The 18,895-nt window shown below is 45.4% G+C and overlaps 1 protein-coding gene across 1 annotated transcript in view; it reads right to left on the bottom strand.

The window, feature by feature from the left end:
• GALNT17 (polypeptide N-acetylgalactosaminyltransferase 17) overlaps positions 1–18,231 on the bottom strand; it is a gene marked incomplete at its 3' end in the record, with an annotated part of 218,366 nt that extends 200,135 nt beyond the window's left edge. Inside the window, exon 1 of the mRNA XM_082008558.1 lies at positions 17,781–18,231. Within this exon, the coding sequence (XP_081864684.1) occupies positions 17,781–18,018 (238 nt within the window). The 5' untranslated portion in view covers positions 18,019–18,231. The remainder of the gene's footprint in view (positions 1–17,780) is intronic.
• Between the last annotated feature and the right edge of the window lie 664 nt (positions 18,232–18,895).

The raw sequence follows: 18,895 nt of genomic DNA, 5'->3' as shown, positions 1-18,895 counted from the left end.
TTAATAGTAGGAATTATACATAAAGGAAAGTCTTTGACCTTCCTGCAAATATTGATGTCATTTTGCCCATGTCTGGCCCAAGTATTCCTTCCTTATTTTGGGCATGACTTTCACACCCAGAACGCTAGGTGTGGCTCTAGTAATCTCCAGGTAAAAACAAACAAGAGTGTAACAAACCTAGTAATAAAAGCCGTAGGATATCAAAGATTTTTAAAATTATTTTTATATAGAAGAAATTAAATAAACTAGGACTCCTCACCCTGGAAAGGAGGCAGATGAGCTCAGAGGACTTGAGAGAACTCTGCGATGCTGAATGATAGAAAAAGCAAGATATAGCTATTCATGGCACTCCCCAGAAGTCGGGAGCACCTAAGAAGTTACCCAGTACCAAGTTTACAACTTTCTAAAAGACAGAAGTGAGCCCTCCCACGGTCTTTCCCCTAAGCCCTGCTACTGGTAGTGCTGGCAGAGGTGGTCCCTTGGTTTGGCCAAGTGCGGAAGGTACACTCTCGCACCACCACAAGACTGCCAAGGGGGACAAGCCCTTCTGGCCACTGCACATGTGACAGCGTTACTGATCTCCACCTGCCCTTTGCTGCCATAACCACTTTTTCTTGGCCACGTTGCCCACTCAGGTCCATACAGGTGAGTTAGCACTTCCCAAAGAACCTAAACGTTCTTTGCAAATTGCTTCCACTGGAATAAAGTGTTTGATTCGGATGTCTTTCTTGACAAATGTTCTTCTCCATATCATGCCGTTAGGAGTCTACCTCTTACCAGACCCACAGAAGCACTAAGAAGCCACCCAAAGTCCCTGCACAGTGCAGCACGGGGGGCAAACAGCTGAGCAACAACACAAACAGGTAATTCACTTAAGGCAGTGGAGTAGCAGCTCTCACCATCGCTGTCAGCTTGACTTGACATACCTTCCTCTCTGCAGTAGGTCAGTAAACTTCTATTTTATGTAAGTTACTTAAAACATATTAAACTTTTAAAACAGGCCACAAGACTTCCTCTAGGTTTCTTGAATTTGCTATTCTTAGCGAAGAATGGAAGTTAAAAGGAACAGAGTCTTGGCTCACAGAAAGAGAAACACTATTAAAAAAGCAACAGGGGACAATAATTGCATAGAGCGAAGTTGTTTCGGGAGTATTAATGCCCCGAGGTGGCTGTGAGCAGTCTTTTCTCACCTACTCGTCAGTTCTTAATTTTTAACTTAGTTCATAGATCCTGCTAAATTCCCAGTGGGCTTTGCAGACTTAACATATGGCTCCAGCGAAATGCAACTACCCACAGGGCAGGGAAGTTTTCATCTCATTCCACTCAGGTATTGGAAGAAAGAAAGATTTCAGGCAAAGACAACCACATAGACAATTGTTCTTACAAAATATTTATCACTATGCAGGATGAGCAAAGAAAAATTTTTAGTGCCTTCTCTGAATAAATGAACTAATCTTCATCTCTACATAAACTTAAGATGATCAGCTCAAACAAGACTGTCTTAGAAGCTCAGATCAACAACCTACCCCCTCCCGCTTCTGCCTATCAGGACATCATAATACTTTAAATGCAAGAGCAGAATATCTATCAATTTCTGAGCATGTGAAAGCTCAAGATCATCACAGTTTCTTGCAATGCATGAGCTGCGCCCAACTCAGGTCCTGGATATATAAATTATTTTGCAGATGATGCAAATCAAGTTAAGATACAAACACAGCTTGCAGAGCGCAAACCAGCACCGGCAGGGCACAGCCAGCCTTCAGCAACCGAGTGAACGTCGGTTCTCTAAACAAGTTATAAAACCACTGGGACTGACAAATCACCTTTTATTGTATAAATTCACGCATTTCAATGTCTAGTATGACCCATGGTCACTCTGATCTGGACGCACGTTACACTGACTTCACACCAAAGGAAATGACCATATAGAGACAGGGCAACAAGCTGTAACCACACGTGCTCGCATTGCTTACTCCAGCCCTGTGGACAGCATTGGCCTTCCAGACACTTACGCTGTTTTGCAGAGTGAGATCCCCTACTAATATAGTAGCAGACCTGAATCAGACTTATATTATAACTGAAGGAGTCCATTTTAAAGAAAAAAGGCCATAAACCATATACCCACCCAGCCAGTGTTTATTTGACGGCACATACATACATAACTCCACGCGTCTCCTGGCCACCAAACCAGGCGTGTGTAAAAATAGAAGTGAGTGCACCTCACCACCCATCTGCTGCACCAACCCATCTACTGGGGGATCTCTGGACCTGCTGCGCCGTTTGGCAATTCTCCGCGAGGACATTCCTGAACATCCTGTGCTCCTGAACACTGTGCTCAAGAGCCCCAAAGCAAGGCACACTGCTCCTTCTCGTGTAAGCGAAGCAATGAAGTAGATTTCCTACAAATGTTAAACTGTGATTAACATTCCCCCAAAGCCCTGTCTGAATCTTGTCATCTACCAAACGCCTCCGCACTAAGCTGCACAGCTCCACCCCGGCTGCAACACCGACACAAATCTTCATAATACAAAGGAGACTCTGGAAGGACAAGCAACGTTTCTTCAGCTCCAAGTTCTTCAGCCCTCTGCCAGGTGAGCGTCAGGAGAGCGCTCAGCCAGGGGAGCACTGACGCAGATACTTTAAAATTATATAAATAAATAAAGAGCCTATTTTCGACTCTGCTCGCTCTCCCCCTCCCTTTAAGTAGGTCACTCTGCCTGCTATGGAAATCAGCTCGTCTTCAAAGCAGGTTTGCTCGTCTCCTTTCTTATCTCCTTAATATTAGAAATGTGCAAAGCATTGTAAGAGCAAAGGCTAATTTTCAGACTAATTTGATTTATTCCTGGCATGGGTATAAATATGAAACTGTATTTACTTGTCAAAAAAAAAAAAAAGAAACATGGAAAAATGAATGAAAATTTGCAAGGTATCTGCCATACAGTTAGTTCTGAATTTGGTACATAGCTAGAAGTCCAGGTCCCTGACAGATAACACAATGCAAATGAAATATAAAAGGTCTTCATGACCTAGCAAGGGGAAGGGAAAAAACCCAAAAAAACCTCACTCTTGAATTTAGGGACTGATGTGAGAGAAGCCCAGCTCATACCAATTTTAGCCTAAGAGTAAGGCCCTACCTTTTTATTTCTTTAACCTAATATACAGCCTTCTAGTTCGTTTGCCCATTAATAAAGCACTGATCCTAAGCCTGCTGGAGTCCCTGGCACCAACGCAGCGTGCACCCGTAACGATGAAAGCGAGCTCCTCGGGTTTTTCCCTACCCACCCATACGAGGGGATGCAGGCAGGCTCCGCTCATCAGAAGAATTTACAATTCGGACAGGCTGGGCTACAGGGTTTTAAACGCTACCAGCGCTTTGAGCTGCCCCATACAGACACGCAGAAAACGCTCCTGCCAATGGAACCAAGCAGCTGCTTCTAATTCCAGCCTTGACCACTGAACACGCAGGGGACCGCCGTGGGGCAAGCTGAGCTCTCCTCCGGGGCTCGGAGCACCCAGGCTCCTGCAGCCTGCAGGGACGGCCACTGCCCCTCAGCTCCTTTTCGGAAGCTCTGGGCGCCTGGCTGGATCGAGTACGCATACTGCAGAAAATGCAACTAAAGGCATGAAAAGAAATTCCAGTGCTCACGGAAGGCAAGTTCTGAAAAGGTTTTACGTAATAACATCCAAAAAATGAGTCAAAGAAAATGAACTACAAGAATTTCATTATTACTTGAATGCCCCCATCAGCAATTAACAAAAAAAATTTTAAAAAAAAAAAAAAATCAGCATTTTAACACTCGGGTATAAAGGAATTTCCTCAGACTGGAAAAGCATTTGCCTTATGCACCTCTGAAGATAATCGTGTGGTACAAGACCCTGACACAGCACGTTCAAAGTTCTCCTAACTCACAATTGTGCAACTGCAGCTTGTTCTTTTGCTCCACTGATCCAGTCAGAAGACTCCTAGATCAGCCTTTTTTCCCCAGCTTCTTGAGCTTCAACTCTTAAGGTTTTAAGCCAAGGCTCAGCATGGAGGCGTGAGAAATGCAAAGGAGGGAGCAGGCAAAAAAGGAAAAAAAAAATTTTTTTAACTTCTGAAGGAAAGAGAGGGAGTCTGTAGGTCTGATGCTGCCTCTAACAGCAGCAGCAGCATTTGCCTTCTAGAGAGCAGAAAGGGAGCCTATGGCTCAGAAGCAAGAAATAAGCTCAGCAAATAAGTTAACCACATTAGATCTGCGCAGGAGAAGCTGCTGCTGGTTGGCAACATTCAGCACGAGAAGGACCTGCAGCACATCGTACCCCTGGCACCACAGTCTCTTCTTCCGAGTCAGAAGGAATTATTTCACAGGATCTGAAGTGAAAAGATTATATTCAATGCTTCCAGTTAAATTCAAGCTTTCTTAAGAGTTTAAGGATTTGGTTCCAGACTTCAGTACTGTCCACTGCACCGAACCCTAAAGCACTGCCCATACTCTGGGAGACGCTCATAGCCCGTGTCTACAGACAGGAGATACCTGCCAAAAACTGAGTTTAAAAAAAAAAATTAATTGCAATAGGCCTGGAGGCTTTTGAATTTAGAAAGAGCACTATTAATATTAATATGTATCAATTTATAGCAGGAAGGAATACAGAAAATAGCACTGTGCTTTAAGTTCTAGAATCAACTGGGATTTTTGGCAGCACAAGCCAGAGAAGACAGCAGCAGCTGTCAAGTCACAGCCGGAATTGCCTCTGGTGAAGGTGATTGAGAAATGGGATTAAGAAAAAAGAACAGGTAGAATTCAGGTAAAATGAAATGCAAGGAGGACAGACAACTGAGTTAACAAGCCTTCCTTGCTTGCAGAGCATCTAAATTGTTCCAAGTTGCAGACTTCCCTTTTTTCCCTCAAGTATGGCCCCTGCTTCCTAACTTACACTTTACAAGTTCTTTTTATTACCACTTTCTTGCATTCTCGGCACTCTGTTTTGCGGGGAGGTCCATCAGACTATAAGGTCAACGGCTTCAATAACATCTGTGGGGCCTTAAACTAGTTCGCACGGTCCCATCACGCTGGCCCCTGCAGCAGCGAAATGGGCCGTGAAAAAACACCCTCCCTGCCTTTTTCTTCCCCACAAGCCACTTGGGAAGCTTGCAAAGCTGCTGCCCAGGCTGCTACCTTTCAAGCAGCCACCCTCCTCCTATCATAAATCTGTTGGAAAATCCTAAAAAAGACAGGTAGGGAAGGAACTCCCAAATCAAAAAGTGTTCCACACCAACCATCCCTGGCTATGCCCTCGCTGACTCAGCATAAGCTTATGCCACAAACCAACGCTCACCGGAAACACAGGTGTTCTCCAGCACTGCTGCTCCTCTACCGAGTCCAACTATTTCCACTTCCACTGGGGACCAATATATCAAAAACCTCCTAATGAAGAACAGTACGAGGCAAGCACTTAATGCCAACCTGCAAAAATCACCAATACTACTCAATTCTCAGACACTAAAAAAAAAGTCACCAGCAGTTAGCGTGAAACTAGGACAGCTGCAGCATTTAAAATACCTACTACAAATGAGAACTATTTAGGCACATCATAATTAGTAAGTGGCAAATATTAGGAGTTATGGGAAAAGAGATCATTAAAACAGATTTTAATAGCCCAGCATTTCATACATTCAGCTGTGAAAATCTAGCAGGCATACACTTTGAGCATTAAGCCTACATTAAGAAACACACTGCTTCATTCCTGGAGTTGTAAAAACAAAGGTTAAATATCTGCGTCAGTACAAAACCCGTAATTTTTCCACAGCAACTGTATTGTTTTGCTTTACACAGCTAATAATACCTGCCCTGGCTTCATACCCACACGTCTTTGAATGCTTTATAAGGCTAACGATTTAATCATCAAACCAGTGAAAATGCCCAAGAACCACATTTGAGATTAAGGTTTCTGAAAGTATTATTTTTTAGTTATACTTCATTTATATAAAGTATTGAGTTGAAAATAACACTTTTTTTGCAGACAGCCATTTTTCCACTACTTGTAACAAAAACACCAAGCAACTGCACCGCGTTCTAGCATTCCTGTGGCAAAGCAGAGGTGCCACCAGGCCCCCTGCTCCCTGGGGCCACTGCCCCCTCCCTGGATGTCTTGTCCCATGCCCCTTCTCCCCACTGATTCCCATGTTGTCCACCCATGTCAGCCACCTCATCTCCCCCTTCTCTGTTCCTGTGGTTTCTCAGCCCCAATTTTTTTGGAGCTGCCACTTCAGTCCTTCCACCCCTTTTCCCTTTGTATCAGCTTTTGTCCCTCCACTGGTACGTGTTTTTTCTCATACATTGTTCCCAAAAACAGCTGGACCACTTTACTGGGATTAAAGACAAACATGATCTTGACAACACCTGACCGTTTCAGCCTAACTGGAAAAAATACAAACAAATTAAAGCAGTTTCTCATGACGGGAAACGCTGGGCTGCCTCAGAGTAAGATGCTACCAAAGATGCCTACACCTGGGTGTGCAGCTTTAGAGTGAATTACTTTCTTTGGCTATCCAGTTCCAGTAACTGTAATTGGAGCTGGGTAGTTCAGGATATGCAGTTCTGGTAATTATAATCGGAGCTGGACATTCAAGGGAATTCTAGGATTTTCCAAAGAGCTGCACAAAGAGCATAAATTATGCTGGATTCCTCAAATTGGGATGTGATGTCGAAGTTTTATTCCTTTCCGTTCGTTGCCTCTTTCCTCATTGCAGCCTGGCAGCTGGTTGTAATTTGCAAGGCCTGATGCTGTTCTACAGGATTAAAAAGGCAGCATCAGTAGGGAGGAAAATTTGTGAAAGGAACATAGCATTAATTAGTACTTGGAAGTTGAGCAACTTCCTGAGAAAAGAGTGATAAAAGTGTAAAATCCCATTTCAGTGTCTAACCCCTTTTATGTCTGTGCAGAACAGCTATCAAACTCCCCCAGAAAGTCACTTATTGATTCAGTGCTTGATCCAAAGACAACTGAAGTCAATATGACCTGACCCCAGTAACACCTTCCATGTAAGACACGGTAAAAACCTTTAGACACTCCTGACAGGGGCAGATTTCTAAATGAAAGCTGTCTCATGCCTATAAATCATCTGCATGATCCAGCTGTCATACCGTCCCTTCGTGCCACAAGCACTAATCAAACAGCACCACGTTTGAAGCACCCCCCACCCCTGAAGCAGCCCACCCGTCCCTGGCCCATTAGGTTAATTGTTCATTTATGTCTCCAGATACTGCAGGTTTGTTTCTGGCCTCCACCTGAAAAGCTTAAAAAACAGCTCTGGCCCTCTGGGCATTGCACGTGGTCAAATCACCCTTACCCAAGGAGCACCTGCCCCACCACCAGCGCCTGCTCCTCCAAATTGAGACTCCCGCTCCCCCCGTCGTCCCACAACCAGGGTGCATGTCCCTTTATGACCTGGTGCATGGTGGATGTTTTCCTAATTTTGAACCAAATGTTGAAGCTGTTCCCCATAACTCAGAGGCGAAAGTAAAGCCTCTGGAGGCAGAAACCCTGAGGAAGTACACGGCTAGGAGCTGCTGCCTGCCCCCTCCCCAGCCCTCAAAGCCCATGGAGACCCTGCAGGGGCAGGACTTTGCTCAGCAGGTTGCTCCTAGATGAAACCTCATCTCTGCCCTCACCATTACAGCAGCCTTCCCTCCCCCCCGCTTCGCTTGCACATCTTCCTGCCCTATTACTTCATTTTCTTACACATCTCCCCTTCAACCCAGTTGACATTAAATTAACATAGATTTAAACCAACATGAGTTTTAAATCCAAAAGCCACAGGGAACGAACACATTAGGTCTAATTCTACCCCCATCTTCTGCCTCATTCTGTTGCATGACTTACCTTGCTAAATGATAAGTGGTTTGGGAATAGCCCCTTTCTCACTGGTGTATTGCACCAAATATACGGGACACGAACCAGCCAGGGCCACTGGCCAAGATCATAATGTAAGCGAGAGCTGATCACTTCATTAAGGCTGTATTCCAGTCACTTGTTATGGTAAGGAATAAGAAGTGAGTCAAACATCCCTTCCTCACTTTCTCTGTTCCTACCCCTTTGATGCCAGTTCGAGTACCTTCAAAACACCAAAATGCCTCTGAAACTTTTTTTTGGTTCTCATACCATTCCCCACATACAACCTCTTCATCTCTTTCTGACCTTGAGACGTTCACTCAGTAATACATAAGGAAACTTGTAATAATACTACAAAAAAATATACAAGTTAGGGATTCAAGTTACTCATCCAACATCACACTAATGTTGGAGGAAAAACTGAGACGAAACACTTTGCTACCGATACCTGGTGCCCTTAACGATGACACCAGTCCCTCCTGATTACATACATGACAACTTCAAGCAAACCGAAATTCCACATGATGGCCTTTGGTCTACACTTAGCAACAGGTAAAGCACAACATGGCCCCAGCCGTGACTACAAGGTTAGACAAGTGTAACGGTTATTACTATTATTGTATTATGAGTGCAAATATGAAAAACGGAAATAAAATCTAGCAGTATAGGGTTTTTATGTTCCAACCTATTTAAAGCATTCAGTGTTCCCGTGCACTTCGCTAAAGGTGGTGCACACTGAAAACACACAGAGGTCAACAAAAACTATTTTAAACCCAATAATGGAACATAAGCAAGCTTTAAAAATAAATTAAATGGCTTTTAACTTTTTTTTCCTCCTTTGTGTTTTTAAAGTATGAGCAAGCAATTGTTTTGGAAGAATTTGTAGTAATTGGGCACAAACATGAGTGCTCTCATGATTTAATTTAAAGTGTAATGTAGGCAAAGACCCAGAAAGAAATTCTAATTGTTTCATTTTAAAATTAACCTTCTCGCTTCATCTTTATGCTCTGAAAACACGCACTATCATGGCAGTCCATTACACTGCCCGAAATACTACACAAGCAAATGAAGATTAAAACAAAGGTTAAATAAATTCTGATGACTATCAGGTAAGAGACCTTGCTTGACTCTCTCATGCTCTCTGCAGCTTGAGGAAACACCCAAAATAACTCAGCCGCAGCACTGCTGGTATCTGTTAATCCACTGTTGATTTTCCGCTTCCTGTATCTCAGCCGCACTTAGAGAGGCCAAGGAAAAGCAAGTGGGATTTCCATTGCCCACCAACACAAAAGGGCCCTACTGTTACATAGAGGTGACAGGAGACAAGAAAATCCTGTATCCCGTTTGGGAACAGAGTCAGGGAGACAAAGGATGCTCAAGGGCCCAAAGGTGGCACACAGCACACAGCCCTCCCGCCCAGAGCCTTTCCCTCCCAGACCCCAGAGAAGTGTTAGTGCTGGGCAATCGCACTTCAAACCACGGGAAGGAACACAAAACATTTCCACCTGCATACAAACGGAGAGTACTAAAGGGAAGAGGGACCAGGGATTCCCCTTCCTCCCTCAGCATCAAATGCCGACACATCACACAATGGTTTTACTGTGCCAGAATTAAGTCATCAGGTGCAACAAGGCATGCCTGCTGTGCAGTAAGAAGGGTGATTTACCATGTACGACGCAGGCTTTTAAGGGATCTTTCATCTTCCCTCTCAGGAGGAAGAGTGGTGGTCTTACACAACAGCCTGGGTTGGACAACTTAGGAAGATCCCTATTTTTGAAAAAATCCATTTACCAAAAGTTATTATATTACTCCCATATTGCAGATCCTGTGAAGCTGTAGGTATTTCCTCTTCCAAGACTGAGCAAGTGCTGTAATATGGCAGATAGCCTTTAGCATCGCTGCCTGTGGGTGTCAGGTACCAGAGTGAATCACAGGGAGCGAAGCCCTGGGAGGGCAGTAGCACAGGATCGGGTACGCGTTACACTGCGAGAGGCATGCGAGTGCAGATCGTCATGTTTTTGAAAAGGAAAAGGCAAACCATGATTTTTATCCAACCTGCTCCTGATTTGAGGAAATTGTCTTTTGCAGGTAACTTTGCGTCTCCCCATCAACACAAGCATCAAAGCTGTAAGATTGCGTCAGAAGCACGGTGCGTAATTGCTCAATGACAGCAGAGCGAGCCTCAGCACAGCACTCTCCTTGCACGTAGTGTTTTATGTAGGGCTCTCGCATCATTGCCGCATTATTTTTAGCTAACCGTCAGTGAATGCTAGACTGTGGGTCGATAGCTATTAGATTTATAGGCAGAACTAGCTACGCTTGTAGCAATAAAATGTAAAGCATTCAACAATTTCACGAAGAAATTTGACTACGGGGACTGGGGGTTAGAAAATACAGTTGCTAGTACTCCCGAAACTGTTTAGGAAAAATAATATTGTACCACTAGGATACATTACTGAAGTTGAATCACTGCTGTTGACTCACAGTAGGGTCAATACTATGTGTATTCGGTTTGAACAACCCTTTGCAGACTTCAATAAGGACGTTTTACCAAAAAAAGTCTCCCTTTTAAGTGTAATATTTCAACATGCAGAATGTCGTCATTTACACCAGGATCAGGTGTATCTGTAGGAGCTGGGAACTGGCAGCCTGCCCTAACATCTGGACCAGATTGTTCAGTTTTAGATAAAGAGTAGTGCCATAAATCACAAAATGAGTAAAACCTTTTTAATTACCTGACAAGGCTCAGTTCTATTTTCTTTTGTGCTATGCCTTATTAACAGGTAGATTTGCTCACAGGCTGCATACAGCATTTTCTTATTAGAAATGCAGGCACCTTCCACCAGGAGAGAAGTAGTGAGGGAAGATTGTGGCCTAGAGTAGACCAGAAGGACTCCCCAAAATCCAAGCGCATTTACAGCATGTGCCTAAAGCCAACTTCTTCTGTCTGTCCTCCCTGATCAAAGTGGAAGATCTCCAAGACGGCAAGCGTGGGACTCTTGTCTCAGCAATGACTGCTGCCATACAAAAGGCCTCGAGTTATCCAAGATGCTGCACGAGCCCAGCAGATGGGACAATCCACCATCGGCTGAGTCGTACCCTTCTGGAGTGGCAGCTGGAAGCCAGGCAGGATGCCTTCGGGCACCGAAATGTCACTAGATGCCCATGTCTTGCCAAATGCATCCAATTCCAAATGTCTCTTACTGGAGACACAATAATTCACCACTGATAAATCTAACGTGCCTTTGTAAATCTTACCATCGAGGTAAGGTTCTGTTTCTCCATTCAGGCAGATCTGAATTAATATGCAAGAATAAAATAGCAACATTGTCACTAATTTCTAGTCATTGCTGTTGCATCTCATGAATCCTGTGTTGACTCTGCATGATAAATGTGTTAGTGGCTTATTACTCATTCATTGCCAATGACAGTGAATATTCGGATGATGATGATGCCAAACAACTATCGAAAACAAAAATTATCTAACAGTTCCTAGTCAGCCAGGTTGTAAACTAAATGTCACGTTAACATCTAAGCTTCCAGATGCTTCCTAAATGACTATCTGAAGTCTCATCTCTTAACTGTATTATTTCCCTGAGATATATTTCTTTTATTCATTCTTTGATTGGTATCAGACCTAATTTCCATGAGCCTGATAAGAATAATTTCAGACAGCAGCTCTCAGGTGCCTTGAGCCTATGCAGATTCCTCTCCTGCAGTTAGCAAGTTTAGGCTGAGAACTTCTAAAAGGATGGACTAAATCTGAAAAGACTGCATTATTCCTAACACGGAATATGGCAAGCAGATTTGTTAAGTATATAATAAATATTAAAACTGCAATTTTTATCAAGTAGCTATACAAGGTGATACAAAATAACACACTTAGTTTCTACTTCATGGTAGTGGGGTAGACGGGGAAAGAGCATCTCTGATCCTCTGTGATAACCATCAGTTAATACAGTAGTCACACCCCCATAGCATATCACTTTATCTCCACATCATCATTGCTTATATCAAAGGATTTCACCCCACAAGGCTGTGGTTGTATAAAGAGCTATTTTATTTAATCGACATGATTAAAGTTTGGGCCCTTCTGCCCACAAACAGCACTTCCCTACTCTCAATTATTTACATTTAGTTGTTTATCTTAATCAGAGAATTTCTTAGCATTTTAGTTAATATACTACCAACCTGTTAAAATCTTAATATGACTAGTCTGTGGGTGTAGCACTATTACATACTATTAAATACCTGATAGAGCTGCTTTTAATCTGCCTTATTTACATATATCATTTTTATACTCAGTAGTTAGCTAAGTTTGTAATGTACTTTGAGGATGGTAAGTGTTATAGAAGATAAGCATTATCTTATCCTTATGGGAAGTAAATCCACATATCTCTAAAGTGTTTAAAGTTAATTAAGTGCCACTTCACAAGGCGGATAGCAAGACCATGCAAAAGGCTGTGTTTCAGCATCGGCCTCAATGTCCATATGCAACCCTCACAAAGTTAATTTCCTAATTGGATAAGCAGACGAGAGCACAAGCTCTATGCAGGGAGGCTGCTGGCACGTCCTTGCTCATATCTCAGCACATGCAAATAATTCCACGTGCAAAAGCACAGATGCAAGCTTGTTTAAAAAATGAACACAGACTTATTTAACCACCAAGGAATTTAAAGTTCCTTTTCAATGTTTAACATTTGGTAAAGCACCTGCTTACTCTCTGTGCACTTCTTTAGGACGATGGGAAAAACTCTCTCTGCTCACCCATTTTCTGGCCACTCTCACTTCAGTGGTTCTTCATCTCTGGCCTCTCGTTTACAACGGTTTGCAAATAGCTTTTATTCTCCCTAATCTTATACATACTCTGTTGCGAGTTTACAAAATAAATTTTAAAAGCAATGCTTAGGATGAGTCAGCAGTGCCCCTTCGCAATGTTTTCTGTCTTACTAATGTTTAGCTTGAGGTAAAAAATTCTTACACTTTTTCACACTACTCAGAAAGAAGCCACATCATTCCTGTCCCTTTGGCTTCCAGGCAGCTGAGTGCTTACTAGATTCAGCTGTTGTATATAAACCAAAAAAGACTAGAGAGGGAGTTTATAGCCCTTCTGCTCCTTGGAGGTTTTAATTCAAGACTCAAACCTCTGCTGAACACACACAAGTAGCCACACAGGTGTCTACCCCAGCACACCTGGGAGGTGGCTGAGTGGAAGGACCCTTAGATCACCAGTGACCAACAGAACTGATCTACTCACATTTGTTCAAGGTGCTCAGCTGTGGGAGATACAGATGATGGCTTCCCCACATGCGAACCAAGGGTTTATTTAGAGTACCGTCTCTCCTGCGCTTCTTATTCTCAAACTAGCAGCACTATTTAATTACTAAACTATTTATATATTGCCTTAAAGAGCTTCTGGCAAACGCTCTAGAACAGGGGATTGCCCACTTCCAGGCAGGATCAGATTCAGAAGGACAGGGACAAAAACCAACCCACAAAGTCAGATCCAGGCTCCTTCCTCCTACCTGGGATGAATACTCAACGTTGGTGCAGCCCCAGCACTCTGCACACATAAGAAAACCTGCTTATGAACCTTATACATCCCACCAGCCTCTCAGTGCCTCAACGGCTGATGACCAACCTCTGAACACTTCTCCTGCCTTGGGCAGGCACCGCTAAGTGCAGGCACCAGCCTTATCCTCTCTCCTGGGAAAGGGGATGAATGCACGCTGCACTGCTGTGAACATTTCCTTTTCCCACAGCCAGGGTGGGATCAAGGACAACTTCAAGAGAACAAAGGGAGGTGGGGAAGAGTAATGCATGACTTCAAGAAAGACGACACACTGACAGACAAAAGCTACCTGGGCAACTCCCCTGATGCTGTTCGTAGGAGAGGAGATGCACAGCTTCTCACCCTGCAATGGACGCAGGACCCTTCCCATTGAGAGGAGTCTCACGGTGAGCAAAATTTTTGTACGCCATTTCATGAGGCAAACTACAGCTTTTCTCAAGTCATTTCATTCATCCTATACACCACTTTGGTGTTAAAAAGTTGGCCCACCTGTGCTGTCTCAGGATCCTAAAAAGGCATGATTTCTCAAATTCCTCCAGAGGGAGAGGGCTCAGTAAATCAAGAGTTTGCCCAGTGCTGCCCAGGAAGCCCACGGTTGCAGCAGAAGCCGAATGCTCGCTTTCGAGTCTTTATTCACTCCAGCTCCTCACTAGCTGATCAGTTCATCACATAAGCAGAGAAACCCTCTCTTTGTAAACACAGACCCAATTGAAAAGTTCATTTGTGTGAATCTCCATAAAGTCAGAGATAATTTGGACCACAATTTTTGCTTATGTAAATGTCAGCACACAAAAAATTAGGTTCAGATCAAAAAGACAAGTTGTAGTTAATACCCAGAGTAAAACGCACACGTTCTTTCCAGGCCTTCATTAGTGTTCTCTGAACATCTGCTGAACAAGAAAATTCCATCCATAAAGTGACTACAGAAATTAAAAATGCTCTGAATTCTCAGATAAGTGCGTGCACATACAAACCTCTCCAGTTCAAAGGGCACCCTCGTATTTCTTTGCGACCGTGGGAGCCGTCCAATTAGACATCAGAAAAAAGCAACAGAAAAGCAAAAAGTAAAACACCCAAAACTTGTGCATTGAACTAAGGAGCAATAATAAACTTTTAGAAAGAGCAAAGCACACATACAGTTCTCAATCAGTTTTAGGCCAAAAGACAACCAAATAGACAAATATGGACAAACCCAAGTCTTCTCACGGATACTTTAAGAATTATAAAGAGGCGAAAACTAAGCAAGGGCAGTGTCTGCTGTGATGAGTCCCCAGTCATGTTGAGCATCCCCAAGGCACTCTTTCAACGACCATCTGAAACAAGCATCCCACGGCTGGTGCGGCAGCATTGTGCAACAGCAAGCCCAGCTAACAGTGGCTGGGAAAATCTACAAAAGCAGCAAGGTGTGTCACCTGGAAAATGTGGAGTCATTGTAGGAGACAGCATCTGAGGCCATGTTTGGGACAGCTCTTCGTGCACAAAGAGGTCTAAGGGGGGCCCGGTGTTATTTCCAGAACGGCACTGCAGAGAAATGTCATTCAAAAGCAATGATTGTGTAAAATCATTCCTTTACCAGACCCAAGGCAGTGTTGTTTAGCCTGTTTTCGCAGCCAACATTTACAGAAATAAATACACATACATACAAAATGAGGGTTGCCATACCAGAAAGAGCTGTTATTTCCAATATGATTTACACTACATGATTCAAAAAACAAAAACACAGCAATGGTACGATCAGATTGCTCATTTGATCTTTACAGAATAGAGCTTTTTAAGAGATTCATTTTTTTAAAGATGGCTTCAACTCCCACTGAAATCCTGCCAAGTCCTATAACATAGAAAAAAATCCATAGCTGATTGTACCCAAACTGTGTTTTAGTTTCTCTCTTTGGCCAAATGCTTCCCAATGCTCCCCAAGGTGTAGGCTTTCCACCTGCTACACGATAGGATACCCTATTCTAACATTTTGTATGTGCTAAACCACAGGCCAGAGTTAAACGAACATACAACCTTACGCAAGAGAAAGAATTCTCACAGTGGATGCATTTTGCAGGGAGCTTGTCTAAGAGCATATGGTGGGTTTTGTTAGGCGCTTCAAACCAGCATGCAACTTCCCTATCCTAAAAGCAAAAAAAAAGAAGCAAGCTCATGTTTGCATACTTCAAGCGGGCACTAGGATTTTAGCTTTAGGTGTCTACTTCCAAGTGCCCAGAATGAACGCTGATTTGGGCACAGAAAACTCCTAGTGGGGAAGCTGGTCCAGCTGCCTTCACATCCTCAGTCCTATGGACTGTCTCAGCACACTTAACTGTTCCCTTTTAGTGCCAGTGGGTGGTGATGGGGGTCCACCTGGCCCCCCACATCTTGCTCTAAATCCATGTCTTGCTGAAGCACAACACACAGACACCACTCAGATAACAGAGCACATCGTACTCTTCTAAAAATCACAGGTACAAAATACATACTTGACCCAAAGTTACATAACCATTATGCCAGAGCTATTTTTTAGCCATACTCATCAGTGTTGCTATAAATCACCCTGGTATGCAGAGGCCAGACAAGATGTCACACTTATGTGCTCAGCTTTCTGCCTGCCCTAAGAAAATGTTTGTGATATGGGCAACATATTTATTACCTCTCTGCCTCTGCTAGTCCTTAGATGCCTGACTGCTCTTCAGCACTAAGCAGACTCCTGTACTACAGCGTAAACGTACTCCAAGTGCCCACAGCAGCCTACAGATGAGACAGGCACATTCAGGGCTGCCCTTACACTCACGGCTCCTGTTACAAGCACCAGCTAGCTCCAAAAGCAGCCCCCAGAGCACATCGGAGCAGGGAATCCCACGTTATTCTCCGCAGAAGAATGGTAGTAATGTACAATTTCAGCTCCTCCTCCGTATTTGCAGGAATCATAGACAGCATTGTGATTACCTGACCAATACCAAGGTCCTAGTATGATGTCTCCTGTCTTGAACTGCAGCTATTGCCCCTTTTTAAATAAGTGCCTGAATCTTCCTGGGAACTTCTGCCCTGGCAATATCCATAAGCAGCTGGTTTCACAGTTTGATTATAAAAAAAACCCAGCTTTCTACCTTATTTCTTGTTATTCTTTTGTTTCACCTTGTTTGTCACTCAACAGTGCTGCTTCGACATCTTGTGTTGCTAGGCACTTCCATAGGCAGGTCAGGTTTTTCATGCAAGTATATAAAGCAGCGCTATAAAGAACACTTTCTTACTCAGCTGAGTACTTCTCATTTTGTAGAGTGCCTTCCCCAAAGCACAGACACCGAGACAACTACTATGCGCCAGGAGAGGTACGTTTCATCCCTGCACCTGCCTCACATCCTCCGTGCAGGAGTACCACCAGCAGTAGCTCTGATTCAGTATGGAGACACAGCACACACCAGCTTTCGGTTCAACACGGCACAGAATAGTGCATTAGCTTCATATTCAAAACTCAGAGAGAGAATCACACTGACATTGCCAAAAACGTTAACTCTGCTAATGTTGATACATGAAAACTTGCAGTCATTAAAGCTACAGAGATTGGAAGCAATAAATAGGACTCTTGATTGAGATTACATTCCCAGTTGTGAATCTAGGGGGGACAATTTCAAAAAAATTAGCTTCCGCAGTCAGTGTTTTAATTAGATACCTCACCTAGATTTCTTACATCTTTACAACATGTTTCTCTATCCCGCACGGCATCTTTAAAACTCCCTTTCTACATCTCAGAACTACTGAACCTGGTGAGATTTTAATAGAAATCCCTTCACTATGCTATAAAGAGAAGCATTACTTGAGATTTTAATTAGCAGCTGTCAATGCTGAGCCATAGGAAATACTGAACAGTTTGCTTAACTTACTAGAGAAAGTGCATTTTGCTTTGTGACCTTTTGCACTTAAATGATGCAAGACACTTTAGCCGTTTAAAAACTCCCTTCCAAAAAACAAACTCTAGTAGTAAAAGCCACTCTCAGTTGATATACAGCGTGCTGCTCCAAGCCGTATTTGCCCACTTAACACCCTTCTCGTTTGATGCAGAAATCATGATGCTGTAATTTCCTGACCAGTACTATCCACCTGAAAGGCAGCATTACGTTGTTATGATTTCCCCCATCCCGTGCAAGGTACTCTGAGCCTTAAACGCAAACGGAACTTGGAAACCAGGTACAAAATTGATCCGGTCTGTTGAGACTCCTTTTGCATGAGAATACAGGAAGAAGCATGGCTCTATCATGCAAACTTCAAGCAAGCCGTGCACCAGCTCTTTGCCTTGATTCACCACCCGCGACCGTAACCCAAAAGGCACTGAAAGCCCGAGAACTATCCCTACCGTTCAGCTGCCTGTAGACTATATCTTCTAAGAGGGAGAGTCTCTTCAGCACTGCATCCTGGATGGAGCCGACGCCGTGGGCTGTCAAGTTGGTCACTTCTGCCCTGGGATGGATGTCACGGAAGGAGTCGCCGCTCTTGGCCGTGATGGGTCTGCACTTGGCCAAGAAGAGGACGAAGCCAGCCACCGCGATCAAGTTGAGCACCAGCAGGACTTTGACTCTCCTCAAAGAAGCCATCAAACTTCCCGAGGGACACCGCCAGCCGCCGCGCTGCCGGCAGGGGCTAGGGGAGCGGGCCGGCAGGTGCCCGCCGCTGCGCGCACATCCCACGGCGCGGGGGGCTGCGCGCCCCGGCCCAGCCCCGGGCTCGCCGGACGAGCCGCAGCGGGGAGGCGCCGGCGAGGAGAAGCGCCGCTCGCCGAGGCGCGGCGGAGCCCGCCCAGGCTACGGCCCCGCGGAGGAAACGCCGCCGCCGGGGCCGCCCGCCCCGCTCCGCCCGCCGCCGGGCTTCTGCCGGCGCAACTTCATGCCCCGCGCAGGGCGGCCGCGCCTCGGCTCCGCGGCGGCCGCGGGCCCGGAGAGCCCTGCGGCAGCGCCGCCGCCGCGCCTGCCTCCGCCGGCCGCGCGGGGGGCGCGCGGGGCCGCTGCTGCGCCGCGCGGACGGGGCATGCCCCGCCGGCCGCCGCCTCGCTGCACCGCGGCGGGGCGGGGGGAGCGCGGGAGGCGGGAGCCCCACGCCGCTCCGCGCCCGCCCCCTCTCGGCGCGCCGCGGCGGATCCCCCCCGCCCGCGCGAGGCCGGCAGGCTGCGGCCAGCGCCGCTCCGCGCACCGCCCGCTCCGGCGGAGAGCGGCCGGGTGAGCCCGCGCTGGAGGCCCGAGCCCGGCGCCGCCCCACCGCAGGCGCCCGCAGCCGCGCGGGGCCCGGCCTGCGCGGGGCATCGCCTCCGCCTGTTCGCCGGCGCGGAGAGGAGCGGCGGCACCGCACCCCCGGGGTATCTGAGAAAGGGACGGTCACGAGCAAGTCCTCTTTGCTCTTCAGTTCCACAGAAAGTTCCACCGCGCCCGCGAACTTGGCTTCCCCTCGGGCACCCGGCTGCCCCGTACGGGCCCTCAG

The sequence above is a fragment of the Phaethon aethereus genome, assembly GCF_964289735.1.
Source record: "Phaethon aethereus genome assembly, chromosome: 19".
Taxonomy (NCBI): domain Eukaryota; kingdom Metazoa; phylum Chordata; class Aves; order Phaethontiformes; family Phaethontidae; genus Phaethon; species Phaethon aethereus.
The sequence above is the reverse complement of the archived record's forward strand: the minus strand, read 5'-3'. Positions and strand labels throughout refer to the sequence as shown.